This window comes from Cyprinodon variegatus, unplaced genomic scaffold (genome assembly GCF_000732505.1).
Source record: "Cyprinodon variegatus isolate N-32 unplaced genomic scaffold, C_variegatus-1.0 Scaffold1519, whole genome shotgun sequence".
NCBI classification, from domain to species: Eukaryota; Metazoa; Chordata; class Actinopteri; order Cyprinodontiformes; family Cyprinodontidae; genus Cyprinodon; species Cyprinodon variegatus.
Window position 1 is genome coordinate 90,498 of NW_015151972.1, and position 11,750 is coordinate 102,247.

At 38.7% G+C, this 11,750-nt stretch overlaps 2 protein-coding genes across 2 annotated transcripts in view; both read left to right on the forward strand.

The window, feature by feature from the left end:
* Positions 1 to 374: 374 nt before the first annotated feature.
* LOC107103743 (maternal B9.15 protein-like) lies at positions 375 to 6,767 on the forward strand. The gene is made up of 5 exons (XM_015403556.1): positions 375 to 503; positions 3,974 to 4,153; positions 4,258 to 4,395; positions 4,592 to 4,907; positions 5,690 to 6,767. The coding sequence occupies exons 2-5, from the start codon at positions 3,981 to 3,983 to the stop codon at positions 5,900 to 5,902; spliced, it is 840 nt and encodes a 279-aa protein (XP_015259042.1). The 5' UTR covers positions 375 to 503; positions 3,974 to 3,980; the 3' UTR covers positions 5,903 to 6,767.
* Positions 6,768 to 8,399: 1,632 nt separating this feature from the next.
* Positions 8,400 to 11,750, forward strand: part of LOC107103744 (intermediate conductance calcium-activated potassium channel protein 4-like) — a 35,252-nt gene continuing 31,901 nt past the window's right edge. The window contains exon 1 of the mRNA XM_015403557.1: positions 8,400 to 9,163. Coding sequence (XP_015259043.1) covers positions 8,777 to 9,163 — 387 coding nt within the window. The 5' untranslated portion in view covers positions 8,400 to 8,776. The remainder of the gene's footprint in view (positions 9,164 to 11,750) is intronic.

The window sequence follows — 11,750 nt, forward strand, 5'->3', positions numbered from 1 at the left end:
GCGTCTAACAAAAGTAATTACTCTTTGGGATTATTAAAGTATGTCTGATTCTGATTTGAATACATTTATTGGGAAAATGTGTTTTTCTCTGACCAAACAGTAAAGAAGAACAATGGATACCAGAATCTTTGGGTGTTTTTGCCACCATCAACAAAGAGCTCATTTATGAGAAAGTTACAGGACATTCCTATTACTTCATGTGTCATCATCGTAGTAAAGTCCAAGAACAACTGTGATTGGCTACTGAGCAGTCTACCTAAAATGACCATATTTGGGAGGTCGGTCTGACGGGGAGCCAGTCAGCCCCATAGATATTCAGCCCCCCCCGCTTACCGGAAGTGAGTCACGCTTACGGCAACGTTTCGTCCCTGTTGCAGCAGAGTAGAGAACAAGGAAGCAACATGTGCGAAACATAATAACTCCAACGAAGCACCAGAGCGGACCAAGAGGCGAACACGAACCTATTCTAAGTTTCCTTCTAAAAGGACACGTTTTTATTAAAGGTGAGTATTTTATTCCTTCTACTTTAGATAGTATGTTTCATGAACAAAGTAGATATCCTAACAGTAGTTTTAAAAATGTAAATCATTTCTACTTATTGAAATATTTTTACTTTTATCCTGCTATTTATAATTGCTTGAACCAGTATATATATATATATATATATATATATATATATATATATATATATATATATATATATATTTATTATTATTATTATTTTTTTAATATATAAAATGAAACGAACTTGTTTTTCGGTAACTTAAAAATGGGAATTGTTGTTCCGAGGTTCGTAGGCTGGTTTCTGTCAACTCTCTGAGTTTCCACCTGGGGTTTTCCGCTCAGTCGAAAAAAAAAAGTTACCTACTGTGGGTTTTTTCTGTCTGTGACACAGTTTTCCTGTTAAAAAAAAAAAAAAAAAAAGTATCATACAAAGCTCAGTTTAAAAAATAGGTTTAGTACTGCTGTTTTTGAGTTACAGTGAATATTCTCACATCCACGCAGTAACACGTGCCTCCAGTACATCACGTTGTGTACACCCTGCTTTGTCTCCGCTTGGGTCACCAAATACATCTGATTTAAACAAAAGCAAAACAGCTTAAATGTTCTTAAATCTGTTTTCTTTATCTGTCTAATGTAATTTGCCGTAGATATTTTTTATTTACTTGTATTTAATTGTAGGATGAGAAAATAGCCACTTTAGAAAGACTGAAGCTCATTATCTCTGCCTGAATCTAATCAAAGTGTTTGAGAATACACATTTCCTGATGATGTGACTCTAGACAGTGTTTAGAAACCTGCTGGGGTTTGGGGAGCTCAGCCTTTTAAAGTGTTGATTAGATCAAGTGTGAAGAGTCAGATCAGGAGTATTTAGAACAACAAGCAAGAACATCAGCATCATTTGTTTGATAGAAGCCAACAGCAGAGGACTGAACAATCAGGTCTGTGTCTGAAGACACATTCAGTTCTCTTCCAACATCAAAGAAAATAACTTTTAACTTAAATGATAAGAAATGGTAATAATCATGCATTGCCTTATTGAAGAAACTGGCTGAGATTTCTCACAGTGATTACCTTTAAGGTATAATTCAAACTGCTTCTATTAAAAACAATAAAGCCACAATAATCCCACATATTAGTTTACACATAATTTAGTCTTCAAATAATTATCAATTGAACTGAATGTTATTTTTCACATTTTTTTTTTTTTTGCGAAACAAAGGCTCTTTGAGCCAAGGCTATCCAGCTGTTTGCTAAGCCTGTAACACCAGCTTTGGCTTGTGGTTTTACAGCAGTATTAATATTATATGATTGTTGCCACAGCATTGTTTTTTTCTCTTAGGCGTTATATTTGGCTGCTTTGTGTGAAGAATGAAAGTGTGGTAGTTTTTTTTTCTTTCAATTGGCTCACTGGCAGTGCTCACCATCAGCATCATGTTGCTGTATAGGTGCTAATGTACATTTGAGCAACTTTAAAAGGGCAGGTTTCAAAAAATACTTAACAGTTGCTTCCCAAATCCTAGTTAAAGTAAAGCAATAAAGGAATTTTTTCCACACAAAAAGCTATTAGATGCCAGAAAATACATGTGAACTCTTATAATAAAGTTATGCCACAAAAATGTAACTAGCAGTAGTTGAAAGCTTAGTGCAATGAAAGCATAAATCCTGTAGTACAATCTTATAGCCAGCATAGGCTGATTGGAGATTTTCACTCTGTGAATTTGTTTAGATAAATCACTGTATGATTCAAGACAATTTTAAACAAGAAGAGTGCATTTAATTATTGGTTCATAAATGGATAAACTTGGTTATTGTTATAGCTGTTATACTAATTTGGATTATTTTCTTTTGATTCAAATAAGTTTGGGAAGTATAAATACGTAAATATGAGCTGGCCTGGTGTTGCCTCAAGGTCCCCCCAGAGCAGCTGGAAGAAGTGTGCTTTGATTGGGAAGTCTGGGCATCTTTGCTTAGACTGCTGCCTCCACGACCCGGCCCTGGATAAGCGGAACAAAATGGATGGATGGATATATAAGAGCTGTAACAAATAATCGGATTAACCGTGATTAATCGATTTTTGAAATAATCATCAACTAATTCAGTAATCGATTAATCGTTAACTGGAGTATAGAGGCTCTAAAACATGCCGACCCACCTTGAGCAGCAATTAAACCAAAATTGTAAACAAAAATACTACCCTAAGCATTTGCATTTTAGATAAGATTTGTATGTCGATATGCTGTATCCAGAACTCCTCAAGGGGAAAAGTTTTAGTTTCAACTGGATTCATTTCGTAAAATATTTTTAAGGAACTTTTGGCTATCCGTTTATAAATCGATTAATAAAAAAAAAAAAGTCAACAGATTAATCGATTTGCATAATTATCTTTAGCTACTGCCCATATATATATATATATATATATATATATAAACGCCCAATAAATTGGTATTAGAGTATGTATTAGCGTGAATTATATCCTTTCTTTAAGAGCAATGATATGAAGATACTACCTTTAATTTAGCCTGAAAATTACTTTTAGTCTAAAGGAATGGCATAAAGTTGATATTTTGAAACTATTCCTTTATAAGCTGTCTGTTTATATTTCAGGTGGGGTTTTTTTAATAGCCAACTCAAATGAATAATATACGGTGGTGTTAGAAGTTATTTAGTTATTAGCTTTTATTTAATCAATGCCTATTAAGGTTTGCATCTTCAGTTGTACTTCTGCCTCTTTAGGTCAGCACAACATTAAAATGACGAGGCGGATGGAACCGAGGAAAACAACTTTAAATAGAAAGCTTGTTATTTTCTTTGAAGACTTATTGGCTCGTGTTGCAGCTGCTATTTTGCTGTCTAAACACAAGGCTGGGTAACGCATGTTTGCTCTCACGTAATCGCCTGAGCACTTGTCAGGGATCTGAAGTCGTTGGCTTGTTGTGTCTCTCTTGCCGTTCTTGAGGTAAAGGCTGTGTCTGCGTTTCCCAGAACAAATAACAATTTTCCATCAGAACACATCACACAGACTGTAGCCGCAATAACAAAACAGCCGTCTGCACCACAGAGGTTCAAGGTGTCAGTCTTCTGTCAGGGCTGCAGGATGTTCGCACACTCTGCGTTAGGTTAGGGCAGCAGCACAGCCCGAACCGCTTTGGTCAACCTGCCCCAGCAGCTCTTACTATCAGAAGATAAACAGCACAAAAACAACAAGGTATTTACATTCACTTGGCAAGGAAGCATCAGCTAGTTTGCGTCTCGTTTGCATGTGTACTGTGGATTTTTACAAGCGTGGAAACAAGTCAAACATCTGTGAACCCCACACAGTTTTCCACATGCCCTGTCTACTATTTACTATTTTTCTTTTGTTTCTACTCCTCCTAAGCCCATTAAACAGAAGTCAAAGCGAATACGCAGAAAAGTGGAGCTAATCAGGAGGGTTGGTGATTTTTAAATTGTTTATTTTTTCTTTTTCCAGAAAAAAAATGAAGAGAGAAGTAAAAGCCGGAGTCGACTTCATTAAGCGCCTGGTGGTGGCCCGAGGGAAGCTTGATGAAGCCAAAGCAGAGCTGTTCTCTCAGAAGCTGCAGAAACTTTTATCTGACAAATACTGTGACCATTGGTATCCTGACAGCCCTAGCAAAGGCCAGGCTTACAGGTAGGCATCATTGTAAAGTCTACTTTCCAAAATATTCAGAATTGAAGCTGATTTGTTCCGGAGGATCAGGTTTTCTATACTAATATTGATGCAAACATTGACAGATGTATCCGGATAAATAACGGTGGACCTTGTGATGAGGTGGTGCTTAAGGCCTGTGAGGAGAGCGAGCTCACGCCCAGCAAACTCGGGCTTTCACCAGAGATAACGCTTTGGATCGACCCACTGGAGGTGTCTGTAAGGTGAGTCACCGGCTGGCCTGTTCTGGCAACACACACCACAGACAGACATGTTGCAACTGTGAGAGTTCAAGCAAGAATTATGAGTGAGTCATGGCAGGTGTGTATTCCCTGAGGGAAGGTGTTTTGAATCATTAATGTAGAACTAGAAGTGACTGTTTTTTTTTTTTTTTTTAATGACTCATTTTCTCTTTCTCAGGTCTGGGGAAAACGGCAGACCATTTACAGTAACTCAGTTCAGCAAAGAAGAGGAGACCACAGAAGGCCAGGACGACTCCTCCGTAACCCTAGACACGTCTGATTACCACTCAGCTACCTCGTCAGACTGCAGCTCTGCCTCCTCCAGCGACACAGAGGAGGAAGCCAAGGATGGAGAGCTGAAGGAGCAGAGGAAACTGGCGGAGCACGCAAAAAAGGAGGCAGCAGAAAGCAACGCCTCCACAGTGACGATGGTGCCCAGGATCCGCAAGGGGAACGGAGACGCACAGAATAAAGTCAAATATGTCAGAAAGAAGGTAATTTTTTGTTTTAAAGACATTCTATTGATTTGTAGCTTAAGGATCTGATGAGGCCGTTTGTCTGTGCTGTAGAGCTTCATTTTTGTCTGAAAAATGCTAAGCATGTTCTCTCATTATGGGGGTGGGGCACTTATTGGTACATAAAGATCAGCTGCCATAATTACTTGTTCAAGTATCTTATGACAAAACTTTGGAATCCATTTGGAAAGCTGATCTATCTCCTCTGTTCTGAATGGATCAATGGGCCTTTTCAATTGCTGCTCAAACTTCTAAAATAAAATAAGTTTTGAGTGTGTCATACCGTCTCCTATGAATTGACCCATGGCGTGTGACGGAGAGTTAAAACATGCCTAGAAACTGATTTACAGAGAAGGAAATTCTGGGAGCCCCATATGGCCGTGTTATCTCTGCTACACCATGCAAATGAGGAAAAAGGTCACGTTTGTCGCAGGACATTTTTACATCTATGTGAGATGAGCGTAGTCCAAATGTCTTATCTGATTATGCATGCAAAAAAAAGTGCTATTTGTCTTTTTATTGTTTTTTTCTTAACACGCTGCTATTAAAACAAATTTTATTGATTTTGGATATGAAAACTACAATGAGTTATGTTTCTTCATAAACAATTTTATGAATCCCTAAAAGGAAAAAAAATATATATTTTTTCTTTTTTTCGGTCAGTCAGCATTTAGTCAAACTCTCAAAGTTTTTTGTTTTCTTTTTAAATAAAGGGAAATTTGCTGATCTCTCATAACCTCTCCTATCTGTTTATTAACCAGGTTCCAGCCAGCCTCCAGTACTTCTACCATCCCACACCGGTTTGGTCCCAGTATAAGAAGGGCGCTCCGGTGTTTCTGACCACAGTGTGTGCTTCCACAACGACGCCTCCTCCACCCCAGCAGGTTTTTGGTTACTACATCGTGCCGCAGCCGTCTCCACAGTTCATTCTGCCTCAGGCCGCCATGCAGCCGTGGGGAGCAGTGAAGGGTTAAAGCGTCCCATCGATGCGGGGAGGGAGGGGTGAAGCCAGGCGGAGCATTATGCCTCTCGTTTAACTGAGCCATGTAGTGAAGAGTGTTTGAGTTTAGCTACAATAGTGCTACAAAGAGTACATTTTTAAAAATTATCATGTTTAAAGCCATGTCTTGCACATTCTTTAATTCCTCTGCTAACTTGTAGTTTTTATACCACTGAACAAGAGCTATGACTTTTTAATCTGCTAGTGTCTCTGCACTGCATCTTTTTTGTAAAATTACTTAATTTATTTAGAATAACTTCAATCACAGAATACGTGGACCATCTCAGGAACTCTCAGCAATATGCTTTATGCCAAAGAAATTTATAATGTAATGATCTTTACCAAACAAGGTTCTCTCTGCACATGATACTGCTAATCTTTGTAAAATGCAATTCAGGGTCTCCATGTATTTTCCTTACAATGGCAATTCTGTATATTAAGACTATGATTTCTACTAAACAGCTTGTGTATATATATATAAGAACTTGCATATGCACGCTTTCTAAACTTTGTATTTTGTAATTTATTATCACACCAGTAGATGGTGCTCAAGTTGCATTTATTTATAGTCCGCTATGTTTTTCATGATGATCAGCATCTGTATAATGCCGTACATTACCTCTTTCTCATTGCTTTGCTTTTTAAATTATTGTAAATTATAATTATCTGCTGCAGCTATATAAAAGGATGCAAACACCTGCTTTACTCACTAAACTCTGTGACGACTTGGATGAATATTTATTCAGTGTCTTGACAGTTTTAAGCTTGTGTTCATTGATTTGTTTACCATTCAAAAGTACCTCTTTTACTGCAGATTAAAACAAACTTTTACTCAAATGTTTGGCCTGTGATTTTTTCAGACTCATAGCTCCCACAGCAAGGCGTTGTGTGTTTTCTTCCTCAAGTATTTTTCAAGAGGACACCTGTTAGTCTGAACTCAAACTCATCCTGTGTTGCAGAAGTTTTCATCAGGAGCAGGATGCTACAGGGGAAAGACTCCCTTGTGTTTGGCATGTCAAGCCAAGGCCATTATGTTATTCTTCCGTCTTTCTCTTGGAAGGCTGGGCTTCAAAATGTATTCTCTGGATATGACCGAGTCAATAAATAGATCAAGCTACTTTTAGATTATTTTGAGTTTCTATAAATAAGCAATAAGACATACTGGTTCTATTGGCACTGTTTCACTTTGCCTGATCTCAGATGGAAATAATCTACAGGATCTTAATGTGTACCACACTGTTATTTGCTGGCTTTTATAATTCAACTTTAAGTGGCATCTGTTTGTATTAAGAATTTTACCAGAATTTTGTTTCAAGATCTTCCAAATGTAACAAACCAAATCTGATCACGTTCGGTGAAAGCAAAGATAACTTAGAGCCTTCAGACAGTGTTACCATGTGTTTTGTCTTGAGATTAAAGCTCGCCTTGCCTGGACTGTTTTGCCTGGAAGTTATGCAGTTATTCCATACTCTATTGATTTATAGATACTAGTTGAGCAGTCTTCTTGGAGAGGATTAAAACTTGGTATGATCCTTAAAAGATCTCCATAATTATCCTTGCATTTCTGATGTGTTTATTGGTTTTTATTCACAATAATACAATTAATCTCACATTGGAGAAATTTACCATTTAACCCATCCCATGGGAGCAATCGGGGTTAAGGGTCTTGCTTAGAGAGAGTGAGGCTTGAACTCAGAACCTCAGGAATCCAAGCTCTATGCCCTACACTGAAAAAAGTGTAACATGTAACTTCATTCAAACTAATGCCTGGGAACTTTCTGCATGGAGTTTGCATGTTCTCCCTGAGCATGCGTGGGTTCTCTCTGGGTACTCCGGCTTCCTCCCACAGTACAAAAACATGATTGTTAGGTTAATTGGCTTCTCTAAATTCTCCATAGGTGTGATTGTGTGTGTGAATGGTTGTGTTGTCCTGCGATGGACTGGAAACCTGTCCAGGGTGTATCGCGTTTGTAAAATAGGAAATGGAAATCACTTTTGAAGTAAAGTCAGACGGTATGTGAAAAATCTAATTTGGTTATATTTAAATGAACTGGTTTCTATACAAACATTAATTTTTGTTTATTTAGTTAAAAGTAGGTATATGAGGTTGGTCCAATGTCAATTTATTAGTTTGGTTCATCAACTGAAATGTTCAGAAAATCATTTGGAACAGGGCAAAGATTTTAAGTTGTGTCAAGTGCAATATTATTGTTTACATCAACATAATATAATCAGTTCATAACAACCGATTAAATTCGGATTCTGTGAAGTCAAATATTTTAGATCTGACATCTGGACATAATTTTTTTTAGTTTGAGCAAGGTTATCCTTCCAGTGTAACCACCAGGACTCCACTCCCTCTACCTCTTGTCTAAAGAGGTAAGCAACCTCTTCTGTACAGACAGTAATAAGAGCAAATCATTGCCAAGTTTTATTTGTAAAAATAGAAAACAGCTATATGTTATCATCCATTTAAGAGATATTGTGCTTTGTGTTTATACGCCAGAAAAAAACAAGGCATGACAGATGGTTGTGAAAACTTTTAAGCGCATCAGTACCTTTACAGGTCGCTCTGATTCTTTCTTGCTTCTTTGATGTTAAGCAGCATATGAAACCTTGCGAACAGGCATGAAGATTCCACCCTCGCGTGCACCATTACGCGCTGACGCACGGTCTTAGAATAACAAGCAAATAAGAGCGCGCAGCCCTGTGCTGTGAGCAGATGGCGTCAGTGGGCATGACCGTGAGGCGCCGGGTTCCTTCAGCATCACCGATCGTTGCTATAACTCCGTAACTCCTGCAAGCAAGAGTCCACACAAGGTCCCATGCTCAGTTCCTCCGCCGGGCGATGCCTTCCCTTTCTCGGAGGGACTCAGCAGCGGAGAGCGGATGGGTGGATGACGGAGAGGCTGAGAGAGGACGGGACGGCGGAGGTCTGGAGTGCGCCCTGGAGATGGAGCTGACGGACCGCAGCCTGTCGAGGAAGATGGACTGCATGAACTGCGACGACCTGCTCCATCGAAACTGCGCGGAGTCCGCAGAGGTTTCGGTGCCGCTGTCCACCATGGGGAAGCGGGTGACTCACATGGAAGGAGACGACCTGTGCAGACTGATAGACAGAAAGTTCCTGATAGAGGACAAGAAGCGTCTGTGCGCGCTGGCTCTGGGCACCGCTCTGCTGGGGATCCTACTGATGATTGTCCACGCAGAAATATGCCCCTATGTTAATGAACCGGTAGGTTGGACACACTATATTATGATGAGTTAACAGTGTGTTTAACTATCTATACAAGCATCCTTCTATTATTTGATTTTTAACCGGTGCTCAGTAGGTAAACTCATGTATATTGGGATAAAATTAAATATAGCCTAGTATTAACCCCCCTCTCTTGAGAGTGAGTAATATGTCAATTTATGTGCTTAGAAGTGTCACATTATAGATACCTTCCATGAGTAAGGCAAAATGTTTACAATATTATAAACATTATTATTATATAAAAATATGAATACATTTTTTTTATATAGTCTAAATCATTTAATGCCCATTAAAGAAAACAATATCGTAATTGCAAATGATGCAACTGACCCCAGGACTGGGGTCAGTTGCATCATTTATTTATTTATTTATTTAATTTATTTATTTTGTAAATAAAATGTAAAAAAAAACATACATCTCACTGATGATTTTTACTATTGTTATTGGAAAAATCTGTGAGCATATTAACTTTTATTTTGTCCATTTTCAGTAAAAGCATTTAACATGAAGCATTTACTTTTGAGAGAACCACCACAAATGTACCTTTTCCAAAACCACTTTGGAAAACCACAACTTAAAAAAAAGCAACTGTATATATCCAACTATAAATCTACCATTAATACCACATTATCTACTTAGGTAAAGGACAACTAAATGTTGCATCTATTAAGATCATAACATCACAAAAATTCTATGTATATATATATATATATATATATATATATATATATATATATATATACACTTTTTCAAGTCAGGAGACTTGACCAAAGCACTTTACACTACATTCATTCATTTACAAACACTAATGGTGGCGAGCATTAGAGCCAGCTGCCCTGGGGCTCACTGACAGAAGCAAGGCTACCATGCACTGCTGCCCACTCAGACTACCACCAGTAGAGAATGCAGGTAAAATGTGTTGCCCAAGGAGACAACAGCACTGAAAGCCGGAGCTCGAACCGACAACCCTCCTATTGCAGTGCAAACTCCTGCACCCGACGCCACTGTCGCCCATATATGTTATATAAATACATTGTAAATATGTAAATATTATTCTAAATATATGTTCTAAATATGTAAATATATAGATAAATATTTGCCTTTTTACAGCCTTGATAAAACCTTGCACTTGCTAAACTCTGTGATCTTGATGCTAAACATATTAACTAAAAGTAAACCTTTCACTTGTTTAAACCATATAGGTTTAAGCTAAATCACACAATCAGTGACAATAGCATAACAAAAACAGTAGTGTGCAGTATGAACATCACTCTAGCTGGTTTCTGATTGGAGGAAAATGACCTGTTCTATGAATGTCCCAGTTTCCCTATCCATGCGGACCTATTATAATTTGTATGACATTAGAATTGTAAAATGTACAACAAAACAACAAAACATGTGCAATAAGTAACAACCTTTTAACTGTATTTCTTGTGATGATGGCAACGGTCACCTTGTTTGGAGGGAAGCCTATCATTCTACTTCAATAGAATGAATGAATAACTATCCCGTAAAATCACAAATGAAACACATGCAAACATTTTGTATAATCAATGATTTTTATAATGTAGTAGTTCTGTTTTAAAAGGGGTGTGAAGAGGAAACACCTTTTCAATCATACTCATTCTCCTTCCTATCGTCCTTAGCACTAGCAGTCTTCCTAATTCCTTACTTTACTTTATTTAGTCTATACATATTAACTGTCATGATTTTATCTAAGGCTCGGACCCACATGCACTGACACCAAACAGAGAGACACGGATGAAAAGTTTGACGGATTTTATTGAAGATGTTAAGCTCGGTGCAGAGTTTCCCTGAACTCTGCTCAGCCAGAACTGGAAGGCGAGGGGAAGACAGACTGTTAGTTAAGGCTCAGTGGGACATTTGATTCGTTGATCTTGAAGGAGAGAGGATCTGATTGTTGACTCACGTTTCCAGAGAAGTGAAGGATCCGTGACTCCAAGCTGTGTGTTGGTTTTCCAGTGTATGTCTGATTCGGCGGAGGGCAGAACAGGGTTTACCTAGAACTCGGACGGTGTAGGGGAACGGAGAAGCTGATTGCCACTCAGATTTCCTGTTGTACTTGAATGGGTCGTGGTGAAGATGATTCCCTTGCTCAGAGAGTAATTTCAACGTCCTCAAAAAGGGAGACTGGATCCAAACCTCCTGTTTGAATCCCAGGCTCAGTTTAAGACTGATCCCTCCTGGGAGAGGAGGTCCGAAAAGGTCCAGTTTGCAGGATGACTTCCTGCCGAGAGGCAAAGACAAAAAACAAAGTTAAAACTCTGCGAGACAAGAACTCAGTCTTACTCAGAGAAAACTCAGCTTGGCTAGAGTACCATAAACTGGCAAACACTCTGGCGTCGAGGTAGTGGCAATCAGCAGCTTAAGAGAACTCCATTAATGAGGTAACCATCAGCAGGTGTGTGAGGAGGCAAACCGGAACCAGGCGCCTCCTGTTGGTGGAAGGGAGACAAACACAAAAACAAACACACAGACAGGAGCCCTGACATTAAAGGTACACTATGCAACCGGTGTTGATTTTCCAGCGAGGCTCCCCCCAGAG